The sequence below is a fragment of the Lithobates pipiens genome, unplaced genomic scaffold (genome assembly GCF_037356315.1).
Source record: "Lithobates pipiens isolate NorthernLeopardFrog02 unplaced genomic scaffold, aLitPip1_a1.2 Scaffold_28, whole genome shotgun sequence".
Taxonomy (NCBI): Eukaryota; Metazoa; Chordata; class Amphibia; order Anura; family Ranidae; genus Lithobates; species Lithobates pipiens.
This window is the reverse complement of record NW_027507789.1, coordinates 39,247,662-39,265,408: the sequence shown is the minus strand read 5'-3', so window position 1 is coordinate 39,265,408 and position 17,747 is coordinate 39,247,662. Positions and strand designations below refer to the sequence as shown.

Sequence of the window (17,747 nt, the reverse complement as noted above, 5' to 3'; positions counted from 1 at the left end):
TGTTGGCGCTATATAAATTGTGTATAATAATAAAATAATAATGTGTTAATTTGTTTAATGTGTGCTGCTTTTAACTGAATACCTTTTTTTGTTTCTTCTCCCTGCTTTGGAAGCGGGGAGAAGAAACAGATTTTTCCCTCTGTACACAGAAAAGGCCAGCAACTGAGCAACTGTACCTTTTTAACAGCAGTAGAAAAGGCTATATAAAATGTGTTTTGACCGTGGTTTTTATTGCCCCATGCCCCCCAACTGCTCCTTCTTGAGCCATAAAAGCAGCTGTATGTAAAGGCATGCTGGGGACAAGGGTGTACACATGTTGCAGCTGTGATGCTTTACTTTGCGACCCAATATAATTGATCTCCCCCCCCCCCCCCCCATTGCATTTGATGGGCAGTCCTGAACGCGCTGCATTCAACTTAATGGAACCATGTCACAACAATGTGCAGAGCCGTGGCTTTGTAGGAGTTAAAACAGGTGGAGCGTTGATATACTGTACATGCCTCCTTATAGCCTTTCAAATGTCACCTAGACTGAGGACATGCTTTTTATTTTGCTGATTGCATGTTCTCTTTCACCATTCTTGTTTTTTGTCTTGGGACAAAAATAATAAAATCCATCCTTGGGCACTTCCTGAAGAAGAGTGACAACACTGTCCTTTTTTTTTTTTTTTTCTTTTTTTTTTCTTTTTTGACCCACATACAGCGGTGTTGCTCCGATGCATGCTACTGCAGCAGCCACTGGTCCTATCTGTGACCAGTTGCAGCCTCAATAACGCCTCTGTGATTGGCTTTAGAAATCATGTACATCAACAGCTATGATTGCAGTTGCACAGAGGAAATGGAAATATAATGAAACGTGAGCAGCATGAGAATTTTAAAAGGATATAAAAATAGGTAAAAAAAAACATACACAGCTCTCAACACTTGTGACACTTTTTTTTTTTTTCCTACAGAAGGTTTAATTAGACTTTTAGAATAAGATTTACAAGCAAATTGTTTTAGGGGAAATGTGCTCACAAAAAAAAAAATGGAATCCCTACCCACCACATAGGTTTCTTTCTTGTGGAATTAAATAAGGTTTACCCTTCTGCAGACCCCACCCTCTTGGGCATGGCAAACTCATTGCCCAAAATGGATAGGTTGCAAAACTGGTATGTCAGGTTTAGCTTTGGTCTAAGCAGAAGCCAAGGAGAGAGTAGGGACGAAAACGCTTTACAGTTGAAGACCTGTAGAACTCTTGTTTAAGATGGGACTTTAGTACATGAAAATACTGAAGCTGGGAAAAATGCAATGGGGTGAAACTGCCAACCTTGTTGGGTGTATGCTAGCCTTTGGAGTGGATTCTGTGTTATCTACCTGCCCAGGATGTATCCTCTGACCTTTCAAACCTGCACAATTTTTTTTGTATGAATCCTAATATTACCAGCATGCCACTGCCGTGTGAGAACTATACCAATCGAAAGGAAGTTGCCTCTATTTTGCCTCTAACTAGGATACCCAGACCTCAAGTTTCTCTTTCTAGGCACCTATTCCCATTATCATGCAGGTAATCATTTAATACTCCATCTAAATTGTTTCCTGTGATCAAATGTTCAACTTTTCAGGTAAGGCTAGAAATTATTTGTATTTGTTCACTGGGGGCATAGGACGTACTTGTTTTTTGGTGTCAAAAACGGCTGTTTCAGAAGTTTACTAATATAATTAGAACTATCTAATATAATCAGAACTAGGCAATCATGTTTTATCGATTGCAAGCGATTTAAGTGATAAATCCTAGTTTTATCAATTTTCCTCTGTGTCAGAGGAAGATTTATAAAATCTTCCTCTGGGTTTTGTCTAAAAGGTTAGAGGTTTGGTATAGTATGTGGAAGAGGGAAGTAGATCAACTATTTAAAGTCCTATCTGTATATCGGTTACCACGCTCTGCAGCTTTCAAAACAACAGAAAATAGTAGATGCGGGTAGTTGTTGGCATGTCATGCTAAGACATGTTTGAATGACAGTCTTTCGTGAATATTAAAATTGGTGTAACACAAGGAGGATTGGAACTGACAGCGGTAGGTGTGGGGTCAGCACGCTAAGTGTGGAAATCAGCAGTTGCTACTTGTGCATTTTAGAGGAGACAAAAAATTGTGACAGCGGTAAGTGACCAACTTTCTATTTGTTTAGCTGTCTGTCCAGAGATGTGTGCCATGTTTGCACCCATAATTGTGTATTAAAATGCCAATATGCAGACAAGCTCACATGCAAAATAGATTATTTTAGTGACCATATGGAATAGCTTTGCCAACAGATGGCACAATTTAGTATGTGCTCAGATATTGGATGACCAGCATGGTTTGTGTAATGAAGGGTTCTCCAAACTTTCTGACTGAAGGGCCAGTTTACTGTCCTTGAGGCTTAAGGGGTGCCGGGCTGTGGCTAGTGGGATTAGAAAATGCCCTTGTGTCAGTGAGGGTGAGCTGTGCCCTTTCATTGGGTTATTGGTTAGAATATTGGCCTATTGTTGGTTTTAGTGGATGGCATGGTTCCCCAAGAGCAAGACAAAGACAAGCAAAGGGCCAAATCTGACCCGTGGGCTGCAGTTTGGAGACCACTTGTGTAAAGGGATGAAGCCTGCATCTGTGTACATATGCTGACTTTTTAATTACCGTTCTGTTATCTTCCACACAATGGGGTTGATTTACTAAAGGTAAATAGTCTGTGCATTGCAAGTGCAGTTGCTCTACAGTGCCTTGCAAAAGTATTCACTCCCCCTTGGCATTTTTCGTGTTTTGTTGCCTCACAACCTGGAATTCACATGGATTGTTTGAGGATTTGCATCATTTAATTTACAGAACACGCCCACAATTTTTTTTTTTTTTTTTTTTTAATTGTGAAGAAAACAACAAATAGGACAAAATAACAGAAAAAGCCAATGTGCATAACTATTCACCCCCCAAAGTCAATACTTTGTAGAGCCACCTATTGGGGCTATCACAGCTCCAAGTCCCTTTTGGATAAGTCTCTATGAGCTTGCCACATCTTACCACTGGGATTTCTGCCCATTCCTCCTTGAAAAACTGCTCCAGCTCCTTCAAGTTGGATGGTTTGCGCTTGTAAACGGCAATTTAAGTCTGACCACAGATATTCTATTGGATTGAGGTCTGGACGTTGACTAGGCCATTCCAACACATTTACATGTTTCCCCTTTAACCACTCAAGTGTTGTTTTAGCAGTGTGTTTGGGGTCATTGTCCTGCTGGAAGGTGAACCTCGGACCTAGCCTCAAATTGCACACCGAGGTGGTACAGGTTTTGCGCAAAAATACACAGCATGATGCTGCCACCACCATGTTTCACTATGGGGATGGTGTTCTTTGGGTGATGTGAATGTGTTGGGTTTGTGATGGCCAAAAAGTTCAATTTCAGTCTCATCGGACCAGCGCACCTTCCTCCATACATTTTGGGAGTCTCCCACGTGCCTTTTTCGCAAACTCAAAACGTGCCATTTTGTTTTTTGCTGAAAGTAATGGCTTTTTTTTGGACACTCTGCCATAAAGCCCATCTCTATGGAGCGTATACGGCTTATTGTCATCCTATGTACAGATACTCCAGTCTCTGCTGTGGAACTCTGCAGCTCCTCCAGGGTTACCTTGGGTCTCTGTGCTGCCTCTCTGATTAATGCCCTCCTTGTGAGTTTTGGTGTGCGGCTGTCTCTTGACAGGTTTGCATGTGCCATGTTCTTTCCATTTTGGTTATAATAGATTTGATGGTGCTCCTAGGGATCATCAAATATTTGAATATTTTTTTTATAACCTAACCCTTGTACTTCCCAACAACATTGTCCTTAATTGTTTGGAGGGTTCCTTGGTCTTCATGGCAGCGTTTGCTTAGTGGTGCCTCTTGCTTAGGTGTTGCAGCCTCTGGGGCCTTTAAAAAAGGTGTGAATATGTAATGACAGATCATGTGACACTTAGATTGCACACAGGTGGACATCATTTTACGAATTATGTGACTTCTGAAATTAATGTGTGTGTGTGTGTGTGTGTATATATATGTATATGTGTATGTTTGTTTTTTTTTCTAATTTTACTTCACCAACTTAGACTATTGTGTTCTGATCCATCACATATATTTCAGATTAAAAAAACATTGAACTAAAGGCTGTAATGTAACAAAATAGGTAAAAAGCCAAGGGGTGAAAACTTTTGCAAGGCACTTTAGCTGCTGCTTAGTTGCACCCTATAGCCTCTTGGTATACCCTTCATGCATATAATCGATAGACACAAATTGAGAAGTTGTGGTTGTCCCCCACCCATCAAAATTCCATTCTTTGGAGTGCGGACGTACCGCTCGGTGGGTTACAACTGCTGGGAACAATGGCGCTTTGGTGGCACGCTGAATCACTATATTTGCTTACCTGTATTGCCTCCCTGGTCACCTAATTTCTGTTCCCACCCAATGTTTGAACTTGCCCCACTATTGGATGGAAAGGGCCTTATTTCACTACAGGCAAATGGGGGATTCCAGGATCTTAGGGACGCTTATGACTTGCCCAGACAGGCTTTTTTATTTTTATTTTTTAACTACTTACAAATCCATCAATCATTGGCAACAAACCTCAAATTTTCACCTTTAATTGAGTTTGAGAAAATCTGCTTAGAGGGCTCCTCCCCTAAGAGTGATTTTGCACACCTACCAACTCCTGATCACGGACATGTCGCCATCTGGGCCTTGGCATGCCTATATGCATAAGTGGGAGCAGGTCTTGGGTGAGGATATACCCCTGAAGACATGGCAGCTCAAATGGTCGCAGGCTTCTAAGAGCTCTAGTTGTACGTTGTGCCAAGAAAACCAATACAAGATTTTATTCCACTGATCCAAAAACCTTGACCTGGTCCACTCCATATACCCCTCTGCCGATCGACGATGGTGGCGCTGTAGTAAAGACATGGGGACTCTATATCATATCTATTGGTCCTGCCCTCTGATTGTCCCCTACGGGTGAATGCACCTTACTCCATTCCATCTTTGGTTCCTGGGTGCTATTAAACTCTTAAAACTTTCCTCTTGGGCCTCCCACCTCCCTCTTTTTCTCTAAATTGTCTAAAAAGCTCCTGGCCCAATTGTTAACTGCTGCACGGTTCTTGATAGCCCTGCAATGGAAAACGAGGGAACCCTCCTCTTTGTTTGACCTGCACGCCAGGTTCAGAAATGTGAAACGGATAGAATATTTGACAGCCTCCTTAAATAATACCCTTGATACACATAACCGAGTCTGGGAGCTGTGGGATTTGTTGGCCCCTATAACCTGATGAACCCTTGTCTTGGGGAGGTGGCCTGTGGTTGGTGACCCCGGACTGTGGAAGGGTCCTGTGGCGGGTGGTTGTCCTCCTACAATTTTTTATTTTTTTTTGTTCTCTCCATACTTTCTTGATTTTTTTTTTTTTTTTTTTTTTATTCCCCCCCCCCCCCCCCCCCCCAATTTGCTTATTGTACTACCCTTCTTTTTCTATTTGCTTACACGCACTTTTGCAGTTTAGACTTGGCTGTTACACACAAGTTCTGAGTCGTACTCAGTTGATATGTTGCCATATATAGTTTTTGGCTATTTGATCTACATGTCTTAATTCAGTTTTTTTTACCGCTGTCTATATTGTACGCAGACACCATGTTGAGTCTGTCTTTCTACAACACCGCGTGCCTTGTATTTTCTGTTTGGAAATTGTCGAAAATCAATAAAACTGTCGGATTTTCAAAAAAGTGACATTGCCTTTGCTGAGATAATGCAATTTGTCTGCTGCAGGCAGGTGGAAGCATTTCCTCAGTCTCCTATCCCCAGTTGATTAGACTAGAACATTGTAACTTTTAAGAAAATCACAAAGCTGTAGCGGGGGGCTCAGTTGTGTTTGACGTTTGTGGACACAGCCAGTAAATGCACAAACACCAGGTTGTACAGGACTGTGTTACTTAGATATACTGTTGTCAGTTGTCATGCATGCTAATACAAGATCCATTTTAACTAGGATTCTATGAGGCATCTGTTGAGAGCAGAAATAGGAGAGCTCTAGTAGGGGCAAAATCTTAAGATGTGGATTAACAATGCATCCAAATCCTGAGCTAAGCACTGGTTACTAGTGATGGACGAACTTCCGACGGGACGTTTCGCGAACGCGAAACGCGAACGGACACAAACGTTCGCGAAAACGACCGTTCGCCGCGGGCTCCATTGACTTCAATGGGAGGCGAATTTCGCAAACCTTTAGGTCGAATTTGCGGCCACGGGGTAATTATTAGGGGGTAGCACGTAGTCCCACCACCTGGACAATAGCATAATACATGTATGAGGTGAATTTGGGATCGATAACTACAAGCATTTTTTTTTTATTTGGGAAATTGTTCTGACAATTCAGGACTATGGAGCTAATGAAGGCAATGGAGGAGAGGGAAGGTCAGGGACCAGGGTAGGCAAACAAGAGGGTGCAGGAGATACAGAGCACTGACAGCAGCACCGTAATACAGAGCACTGACATCAGCACCGTGACATACAGCGCTGACAGCAGCTCCGTGACATACAGCGCTGACAGCAGCTCCGTGACATACAGCGCTGACAGCAGCTCCGTGACATACAGCGCTGACAGCAGCTCCGTGACATACAGCGCTGACAGCAGCTCCGTGACATACAGCGCTGACAGCAGCACCGTGACATACAGCGCTGACAGCAGCTCCGTGACATACAGCGCTGACAGCAGCTCCGTGACATACAGCGCTGACAGCAGCTCCGTGACATACAGCACTGACAGCAGCTCCGTGACATACAGCGCTGACAGCAGCTCCGTGACATACAGCGCTGACAGCAGCACCGTGACATACAGCGCTGACAGCAGCTCCGTGACATACAGCGCTGACAGCAGCTCCGTGACATACAGCGCTGACAGCAGCTCCGTGACATACAGCGCTGACAGCAGCTCCGTGACATACAGCGCTGACAGCAGCTCCGTGACATACAGCGCTGACAGCAGCACCGTGACATACAGCGCTGACAGCAGCTCCGTGACATACAGCGCTGACAGCAGCTCCGTGACATACAGCGCTGACAGCAGCTCCGTGACATACAGCACTGACAGCAGCTCCGTGACATACAGCGCTGACAGCAGCTCCGTGACATACAGCGCTGACAGCAGCACCGTGACATACAGCGCTGACAGCAGCTCCGTGACATACAGCGCTGACAGCAGCTCCGTGACATACAGCGCTGACAGCAGCTCCGTGACATACAGCGCTGACAGCAGCTCCGTGACATACAGCGCTGACAGCAGCTCCGTGACATACAGCGCTGACAGCAGCTCCGTGACATACAGCGCTGACAGCAGCACCGTGACATACAGCGCTGACAGCAGCTCCGTGACATACAGCGCTGACAGCAGCTCCGTGACATACAGCGCTGACAGCAGCTCCGTGACATACAGCGCTGACAGCAGCTCCGTGACATACAGCGCTGACAGCAGCTCCGTGACATACAGCGCTGACAGCAGCTCCGTGACATACAGCGCTGACAGCAGCTCCGTGACATACAGCGCTGACAGCAGCTCCGTGACATACAGCGCTGACAGCAGCTCCGTGACATACAGCGCTGACAGCAGCTCCGTGACATACAGCGCTGACAGCAGCTCCGTGACATACAGCGCTGACAGCAGCTCCGTGACATACAGCGCTGACAGCAGCTCCGTGACATACAGCGCTGACAGCAGCTCCGTGACATACAGCGCTGACAGCAGCACCGTAAGCAGCCCCAGGAGGAAGTCAGCACAGCACAGGGATGGTGTGATCCCCTCATAATAAGAACCCCCAGGAGGAAGTCAGCACAGCACAGGGATGGTGGGAGCCCCTCATAATAAGAACACCCAGGAGGAAGTCAGCACAGCACAGGGATGGTGGGAACCCCTCATAATAAGCAGCCCCAGTAGAAATATGACACCGCTCAACCTCTTCAAAGAGGAGGGTAGGGGCATATAGTACGGTGTGCTTTTTTGGGTCAGGGAAGTGAGCCAAATGAATTAAGAAGGTCTGTGTGCTTGATTCCAAAAATTGTTTATAGACATATACATGGTCTACTGATCACATGTGTTGAATTCCTCCGAGATCCATGCCTCATTCATTTTTAGAAATGTGAGGTAGTTAACACTGTGGTGAGCTAGGCGAGTACGCTTATCGGTCACAATCCCCCCTGCTGCGCTGAACGTCCTTTCGGACAGGACACTGGATGAGGGGCAAGCCAACAGTTCGATTGCAAATTGGGCAAGCTCTGGCCAGAGGTCAAGCCTGCCCACCCAGTAGTCTAGGGGTTCATCACTCCTCAGAGCGTCCACATCGGCCGTTAACCCAATGTAGTCGGACACCTGACGGTCTAGGCGTTCCCTGATGCTGGATCCGGATGACACCTGTCGATGGGTCGGCTGAAAGAATGACCTCATATCCGAAGTCACCAACACATCTTCAAACCGGCCTCTTCTTGCAGGCGCTGTTGGATTGGTACCCGCAAATCCTTCTCTGGGAGTGGGAATTGCTCCTCTGCCAGCGCACGCAAAAGCAGAATGCAGCATTTCTCGAAGCAAGGCCTGGAAGTGCTGCATTCTGACAGCCCTCTGCGACGGCGGTAACATTTCCGCCATTTTGTGTTTGTACCGGGGGTCTAAGTACGTTGCCACCCAGTACTGGTCCTTGACCCTCATGCTTTTTATACGGGGGTCCCTATTAAAACACTGGAGCATGAAGGCCCCCATTTGCACTAAAGTGGAAGCGGTGTGGTGGCCTGGCTCCTGCTCATCATCCAGGATAATGTCGTCCTCTTCATTCTCCTCTCCCCATCCTCGCACAACAGGGATCCCAGAAAGGTTTAAAGCATGCTCTTCTTGCTCCTGCTCATCCGCCCCGGCACCATCCTCCTCTGACTCCTCATCAGACTCCTGTTGTTGACTTGTCTCAGATAGAGTAGCCCCCCCTGGGAATTCATCCAGCATTGCGACTTCCTCATCTTCCCGCTCCTGCTCCTCCACAGCCTGATCAATGACACGACGCAATGCACGCTCCAGAAAGAAGGCATAAGGTACCATGTCACTGATGGCGCCATGGCTGCGACTGACCAGTTTGGTGATCTCCTCAAATGGCCGCAGAAGTCTGCATGTGTCGCGCATGAGCAGCCACTGGCGCGGTGAAAAAAAACCCAGCTCCCCAGAACCGTTTCTTTCGCAGAGTTCATACAGGTAGACGTTAACTGCACGTTTCTGCTGGAGCAGCCTATCAAGCATATAGAAGGTTGAGTTCCATCGCGTCGGGCAATCGCAAATAAGACGTCTGACCGGCAGATGGTGTCGCCGCTGAATGTCAGCAAGGCGAGCCATGGCCGTGTAAGATCTTCTGAAATGGGCCGAGATTTTCCTTGCCTGCCGCAAGATGTCCTGGACCCCAGGGTATTTGACAAGGAATCGCTGCACGACCAAGTTTAAGACGTGTGCCATGCACGGCACGTGCGTGATTTTGCCCTGTTTCAATGCGCTAAGCAGATTGGCACCGTTGTCACACACCACTTTACCAACTGTCAAATTGAGCGGTGTTAGCCACTCATCTGCCTGTGAACGCAAAGCTGAAAGGAGTGCCGGGCCAGTGTGGCTCTTTGCTTCCAGGCACAACAGACGCAGCACGGCATGGCAACGTCTCACCTGGCATGTGGAATAGGTTCTGGGGAGCTTGGGCGGTGCAGTGGAAGAGACGCTAGCAGCGGAAAAGGAGGAGGCAGCTGAGGAGGAGAGGGAGGAGGATGGAGTAGGAGGAGGAGAAGAAGAGTCAGGCCTGCATGCAATCCGTGGCGGTAAAACCAAATCTACACGGGTGCCACGGGTTACATGCTTGACGGCCGTCAGAAGGTTCACCCAGTGGGCAGTAAAACTGATATACCTTCCCTGCCCGTGTTTGCTAGACCACGTGTCTGTGGTCAGATGTATCTTGGCACCGACACTGTGTGCCAGAGATACATTCACTTGCCGCTGAACATGGCCATATAGCTCTGGGATGCCCTTCTCTGAGAAATACTTCCTTCCTGGGACCTTCCATTGTGGTGTTCCAATGGCCACAAATTTGCGAAAGGCCTCCGAGTCCACCAGTTTATATGGCAGTAGTTGGCGGGCTATGAGTTCTGACAAGCCAGCCGCCAACCGTTGGGCAAGAGGGTTATCCGGCGTCATCATTTTTTTACGCTCAAACATTAGGCCCACGGAAGCCTGCCTTTTTGCAGAAAAATGTGAGCTTGGCGTGATGGAAGGTGGAGTGGAGGACAATTGTGAGGAGAGAGGAGAAGGAGAAGTAGAAGACGAGGCTGGACGGTGAGAGCCTGCAGTGTGGCTTTGTGTGTTCCGTTGCTCCCACTGGGCTCGGTGATGGCTGCTCATGTGCCTTCTTAAGGCGGTCGTCCCTAGGTGAGTATTGGGCTTACCGCGACTAACGCGTTGACTGCAAAGATTGCAGATGGCAACGCTATTGTCAGCAGCGGACACGTTAAAAAAAGCCCACACTGCGGAGCCATGTGCCGGTGTCCTGGGAGCGCCAGATGTGACCGTACATGGTCGATGACTCGCTCCTGATACATTTGCAGTCTGCTTTGTCCCTGCTGTGCAATGTAAGTCATTGCTGCTTCTCCTCCCTATCTGCTGGTCCATATCTCCCTCTGAACTCCCCTCCTCTTCCTCTCTTGTGGGCACCCACGTGACATCACTAGACACGTCATCATCAACGTCACCTTCCCCACCGCTATAAGTAGAGTAGGCAGCAACACCGGGGACCAACCTCCTCCTTGGGCTGATCTGGGTACTGGCGTCAGACTGCTGAGTAGCGCTTGTTGCTACCTCCTCTTCCTGATCCAATACCAAGAGTGGCTGCGCATCAGAAATGTCCTCTTGATATGGATCGGAAAATAATTCCAGTGACTCAAGCGGAAGGTATGTGGTGGTGGTGGTGGTGGTCGTGTTGTTGGTGGTAGTGTCTTTGGGGGTGCACATAGCAGAGAGTGAAGAAGAGGGTGCAGATCGAGAGGATGAGGAGGGTGCAGAAGAGTAAGGCTGAGCGAGCCACTCAACCAAGTCTGGTGCATCCTTTAAAGTAATTGAACGCACCTTCTGCAACTTCCCACTTTGGCTCAAGCCTGTTGCTCCTGCCCTACCCCTACCACCCCTGCGGAAGGGCCTGCCTCTTCCTCTGCATGTCATTTTTTAAATGACCCTGTGACAAAACTCTTAGTCCCTATACCGCTGAAGGACTGCTGCAGTATAGGTGAGCGGTCAGCAGTGGTGCACGTCAACCCTATCTATTGTGGACCTATAGCGGTCCTTACAGAACAGCAGACTGTACCGCACTCAAGCCTATGTACCGTAGCACCCTATACCAAGTTACCAGTCCTTATAAGAACTTTTGTGGACCAAGCAGGTTGTGTATTAGTGTTTAGCAGACTGTACGTCAGTCCCTATACCGCTGAAGGACTGCTGCAGTATAGGGCAGCGGTCAGCAGTGGTGCACGTCAACCCTATCTATTGTGGACCGATAGCGGTCCTTACAGAACAGCAGACTGTACCGCACTCAAGCCTATGTACCGTAGCACCCTATACCAAGTTACCAGTCCTTATAAGAACTTTTGTGGACCAAGCAGGTTGTGTATTAGTGTTTAGCAGACTGTACGTCAGTCCCTATACCGCTGAAGGACTGCTGCAGTATAGGGCAGCGGTCAGCAGTGGTGCACGTCAACCCTATCTATTGTGGACCGATAGCGGTCCTTACAGAACAGCAGACTGTACCGCACTCAAGCCTATGTACCGTAGCACCCTATACCAAGTTACCAGTCCTTATAAGAACTTTTGTGGAACAAGCAGGTTGTGTGTTAGTGATTAGCAGACTGTACGTCAGTCCCTATACCAATGAAGGACTGCTGCAGTATAGGGCAGCGGTCAGCAGTAGTGCACGGCAACCCTATGTATTGTGGACCGATAGCGGTCCTTACAGAACAGCAGACTGTACCGCACTCAAGCCTATGTACCGTAGCACCCTATACCAAGTTACCAGTCCTTATAAGAACTTTTGTGGACCAAGCAGGTTGTGTATTAGTGTTTAGCAGACTGTACGTCAGTCCCTATACCGCTGAAGGACTGCTGCAGTATAGGGCAGCGGTCAGCAGTGGTGCACGTCAACCCTATGTATTGTGGACCGATAGCGGTCCTTACAGAACAGCAGACTGTAACGCACTCAGGCCTATGTACCGTAGCACCCTATACCAAGTTACCAGTCCTTATAAGAACTTTTGTGGACCAAGCAGGTTGTGTGTTAGTGATTAGCAGACTGTACGTCAGTCCCTATACCAATGAAGGACTGCTGCAGTATAGGGCAGCGGTCAGCAGTAGTGCACGGCAACCCTATGTATTGTGGACCGATAGCGGTCCTTACAGAACAGCAGACTGTAACGCACTCAGGCCTATGTACCGTAGCACCCTATACCAAGTTACCAGTCCTTATAAAAACTTTTGTGGACCAAGCAGGTTGTGTGTTAGTGTTTAGCAGACTGTGCGTCAGTCCCTATACCGCTGAAGGACTGCTGCAGTATAGGGCAGCGGTCAGCAGTGGTGCACGTCAACCCTATCTATTGTGGACCGATAGCGGTCCTTACAGAACAGCAGACTGTACCGCACTCAAGCCTATGTACCGTAGCACCCTATACCAAGTTACCAGTCCTTATAAGAACTTTTGTGGACCAAGCAGGTTGTGTATTAGTGTTTAGCAGACTGTACGTCAGTCCCTATACCGCTGAAGGACTGCTGCAGTATAGGGCAGCGGTCAGCAGTGGTGCACGTCAACCCTATGTATTGTGGACCGATAGCGGTCCTTACAGAACAGCAGACTGTAACGCACTCAGGCCTATGTACCGTAGCACCCTATACCAAGTTACCAGTCCTTATAAGAACTTTTGTGGACCAAGCAGGTTGTGTGTTAGTGATTAGCAGACTGTACGTCAGTCCCTATACCAATGAAGGACTGCTGCAGTATAGGGCAGCGGTCAGCAGTAGTGCACGGCAACCCTATGTATTGTGGACCGATAGCGGTCCTTACAGAACAGCAGACTGTACTGCACTCAGGCCTATGTACCGTAGCACCCTATACCAAGTTACCAGTCCTTATAAAAACTTTTGTGGACCAAGCAGGTTGTGTGTTAGTGTTTAGCAGACTGTGCGTCAGTCCCTATACCGCTGAAGGACTGCTGCAGTATAGGGCAGCGGTCAGCAGTAGTGCACGGCAACCCTATGTATTGTGGACCGATAGCGGTCCTTACAGAACAGCAGACTGTAACGCACTCAGGCCTATGTACCGTAGCACCCTATACCAAGTTACCAGTCCTTATAAGAACTTTTGTGGACCAAGCAGGTTGTGTGTTAGTGATTAGCAGACTGTACGTCAGTCCCTATACCAATGAAGGACTGCTGCAGTATAGGGCAGCGGTCAGCAGTAGTGCACGGCAACCCTATGTATTGTGGACCGATAGCGGTCCTTACAGAACAGCAGACTGTACCGCACCCAAGCCTATGTACCGTAGCACCCTAGACAGACCAAGTTACCAGTCCTGATAAAGAGCTTTGTGGAACAAGTGAGTTGTGAATGATTAGCAGACTGCAGCAGAAGGGCAGCAGTCAAGTATAATATTCTTTCTATATTTGGAAGAAAGAATATTATACGTGTACAAGCCTATTACCGTACCACTGATACCAGTCCTGAAAAGAACCTTTGTGGAACTAATAGTAACAGCAAGTCTTTAAAATTATCCTCACTGCCTGACACACTGCTTCCTGCCTGTCCCTATACAAATTGGCAAAAAAGAGTAGGCTGGAACGATTAGCTGGAACAGCTCTTTTGTGGACCTGATAGTAACAGCTAATGATGATGATGATGATGATGATGAAGAAAGACTAATCTGGCTGAGCTGTCCCTAAAATAGCAGCATACAGCGCTCTGTCCCTTTATCTAAACTGACAAAAGAAACTCAGGCTGCTGACCTAACACCTATACCAGTCCTGAAAAGAACTTTTGTGTACCAAATAGCTAGCGTTTTCTCTGTCCCTACTCCACACAGGATCCTTTCCCTACAGTGACAGAAGAAAGAATGTAAAATGGCCACCGGATCGGGTGTATTTATAGGTTAGGGGGAATGTCCAAGTGTCCATGAGCTGTCATGTCTCAATTGGTTGTCCTGTAACACATGATAAACGTGTCACGAAAGGTTAAAGTTCTTGTATACATTAAACACGTAAGTCCGCCGGGGCGAACGACGGAAAAAGGCGTTCGAACCCGCGGACGGCGAAAGTCGGAAATTCGCCGCGAAACGACCGCCGGGCGAACCGTTCGGCCATCACTACTGGTTACTAAGGATGAGCCGAACATCCCCAACCCCCCCCGGTTCGGTTCGCACCAGAACCTGCGAACAGACCTAAAATTCGTGTGAACTTTAGAACCCTATTAAAGTCTGGGACTCGAACGTTCAAAATCTAAAGTGCTCATTTTAAAGGCTAATATGCAAGTTACTGTCCTAAAAAGTGTTTGGGGACCCGGGTCCTGCCCCGGGGACATGGATCAATGCAAAAAAAAGTTTTAAAAACTGACATTTTTTCAGGAGCAGTGATTTTAATAATGATTAAAATGAAACAATAAAAGTGTAATATTCCATTAAATTTCGTACCTGGGGGGTGTCTATAGTATGCCTGTGAAGGGGCGCATGTTTCCCGTGCTTAGAACTGTCCCTGCACAAAGTGTCATTTAGGCAGAAAAAAAATTTCATTTAAAATCACTCGCGGCTATAATGAATTGTCGGCTCCCGTAATACAAAGCGTGGGGTTACTCCCCAAATTCAATTACCAGGCCCTTCAGGTCTGGTATGGATATTAAGGGGAACGTCAAATTAAAAAAAAAAATTGACGTGGTGGTCCCCCTAAAAATCCATACCAGACCCTTTATCCGAGCACGCAACCTAGCAGGCCGCAGGAAAAGAGGGGGGGGGGGGGTGGCGGGCGAGAAAAAAAATTGAGTAGTGTTTTGCTACAGGTGACCGAATGCTTAGATGTGAACAGGGGCCAATGAAATTAATGCCTTGTTGAGCATTTAAGGCTGCATTCACACCTGAGCAGAGCAACTTACAGGCATTTCTATTAGAGCGTTTTTAGAAGTGTATTAGAAGCATGTCACAGGCATGTTATAGCTTCAGGAGTTTTTATTTAGCCAACAGGAAGCACTAGGGGAGGAGAGGTGGAAGAGATTGGGAGTAGAGAGCTGCTGTTTGAGCAGAAAACGCGTGGCAAAACGCTCAAGTCGCACATTTTCAGACATTACCATTGAAGTCTATGGGGCCCAATCTTCCTCCAAGATGCCAAAAAGAAGCATGTACTTTTTAGCGCAACAGGCATTTTGCATCAGGCAACAGAACACTCAAATGTGAACAGGGTGTGAATGGGATTTGGCTTGCTTACAAGCTTGAAACTGAAAATTGTTCAGGTGTGAGGGGAGCCTTTGAGCTTAAAGCCAATAATGGCTATATGGTGTGAATAGGGCCTTATTAGTGTAGTCCCAGCTTTCATTTTTGGAAGTAGTGGGGGCAAATGAAAATAGGATAAGTGGTTAGCACTTCTGCCTAGCAGCACTAGGCAGAAGTTCTGTTCAAATCCCAACCACGGCACTACAGAGTTTGCATGTTCTCCTTGTATCTGCATGGGTTTCCTCTGGGTACTCCAGGTTTCCTCCTACACGTCAAACACCTTCTGGTAGGCTAATTGGCTCCTGTCTAAATTGAATATAGTATGTGTATGACTGCGAGTTAGGGACCTTAAATTGTGAGCTCCTAGAGGGCGGGGTCTGATGTGAATGTGCAATTAGATGTAAAGCGATGTGTAAATTGATGGTGCAATAGAAGAACCTATAATAAAAAATAAAAAAACACAATAAAATGTAAATGGTTATATGGCCTATGCAGAACTGGAATCCTTATTATACAGGATTTGTATAGCACCCACAATGTGTACAGTGTTTTACAAAATGGGGGTAGATAGGTAGGTAGATGCTCTACAATTCAATACAAGAAAGATCTGAGGGTCCTGTTTGTAAATCCTGGTATATGAGTAAAGTTTTTTTTTTTCTCGTTAAACCCAGCACGCTGAATGAAAAAAAACCGGACAGATCACCATAATAGCACATGCTATGTTAGTGCGGCGATCTCCGCTGCTGTGTCTTTACCAGGGCACTGCCCCCCGCCATAACAATGATTGAATATCAACTGGTTCCTGTTGAACCAGGCAATTTTCGGCCCAGGTGTACGCACCCTTATCTAAAAAATTAATAGGTGAGCTGATCAGTTTTCGTTCTTCATTTTGTCTTTCTCCCCAATTTTCCTCATGACATCAGTTGTGTGTTGGCATGTAGTTTCCTATTGCTATAGAGGACACACGTCACCTCTCTTCATACATGGAATTTACATTATTACCAAAGTGGTGAAAGTGGCCACAGGTTTACAATCGATTGGCTTTAGAAGAAAAAAAAAAATCACAGGCAGAACAAGTTAAACAACGTGGTTGACAGAAGTTGTTTTATGGTACCTTTTTTGTCTTCATTCCTAAGAAGTTATTTTAAAAGCTGAAGGTCAAATGTGAAATGAGATTCTTCTAATGTCTTGCATACCTTTTTAGGCGTATTTTGTATTTAGTACTTTGAGACTGGGCACAGGAGACAGTCTTATGCTTTGGGTATCAAACTGCATTGCTAAGCATGGGAAACTAATGTTCCTCAACCTGGAGATCTCAGGCTGGTTCAATGTGTGCACCATAATGCTTTCTAAAACTTTTTACCATGTAGGAACCCTTGAAATAAGTTTCCAGGCAAAGGGAATCCATATTAATAATTTCTATAGCTACAGCTCACAGTGTATTAGTATGATGGTCGGGACAAGGGGTGGGCAGGAGGGGAAGCTGCCCCTGGCGCAATGGTTTATTGCAGGGGTAGGGGGCACCCTGACCCTAACCCTAAGGGAAAGGGGGGGCGCAGTTTGGCATCTTTGCCCTGGGCGCTGGATGACCTTGTCCCGGCACTGATGATGGTCACTGGTAAGAGTGCTCCTTACATTTTGTGGTCATTGAAGAAATAGTAAGTGGTCCTTACCGAGCGCTCAAAAGTTTATTGGTGTCAGGGGTCACTTACCCGAGAGGCAGGAATTACTCATCGCTCAGGGAATGTGTTACTATAAAAGTGAAAATCCCATGAACAACTTCATGGCTCCATCCCCCAAATTTAACATTTAACTTTTATTAAATAATAGAATCCCCATTTTTCAGTCTTCCTTTTGGTTGACTGGATCTTTAAGTGTACCAATACAACAGAAAATGGTTAAAAAGAATTTAGTTTTATTTGCACATTAAAATACACTTAAACATGTCTATTAAGTCGTCATATCAGAAGTACAATAGACATCATTTAAGACTCATTGGAACGATGCGTTTCAGATAGTCTTCCTTCCTCATGATCCACTTGCTTGTATAATCTTAAGATATGGCGGATAACAGAAGATCTAAATGGAGAACCAAAAATTTCCAGAGTTGATGATCCCACCAGCAGAAAATGGAGTAGCATGATGTAAAGACCCCCCAACCAAATAATAGGTGGGGAAAGTGCAACATCAAAAGATGATGCTGAGAAAGGAATGCTGGA

At 46.5% G+C, this 17,747-nt stretch overlaps 1 protein-coding gene across 6 annotated transcripts in view; it reads left to right on the top strand.

Moving 5' to 3' along the window:
- ARHGAP40 (Rho GTPase activating protein 40) overlaps positions 1-17,747 on the top strand; it is a 108,925-nt gene that overhangs the window by 55,789 nt on the left and 35,389 nt on the right. The window contains exon 1 of one of the 6 annotated variants that reach the window (XM_077459115.1): positions 1,167-1,545. The exons of 4 other annotated variants lie outside the window; for them this stretch is intronic. In XM_077459115.1, coding sequence (XP_077315241.1) covers positions 1,406-1,545 — 140 coding nt within the window. In that variant the 5' untranslated portion in view covers positions 1,167-1,405. Of the gene's footprint in view, positions 1-1,166; positions 1,546-2,021; positions 2,140-17,747 lie in introns of those variants that run through there. One more of the 6 variants, XM_077459119.1, reaches the window with a different exon arrangement.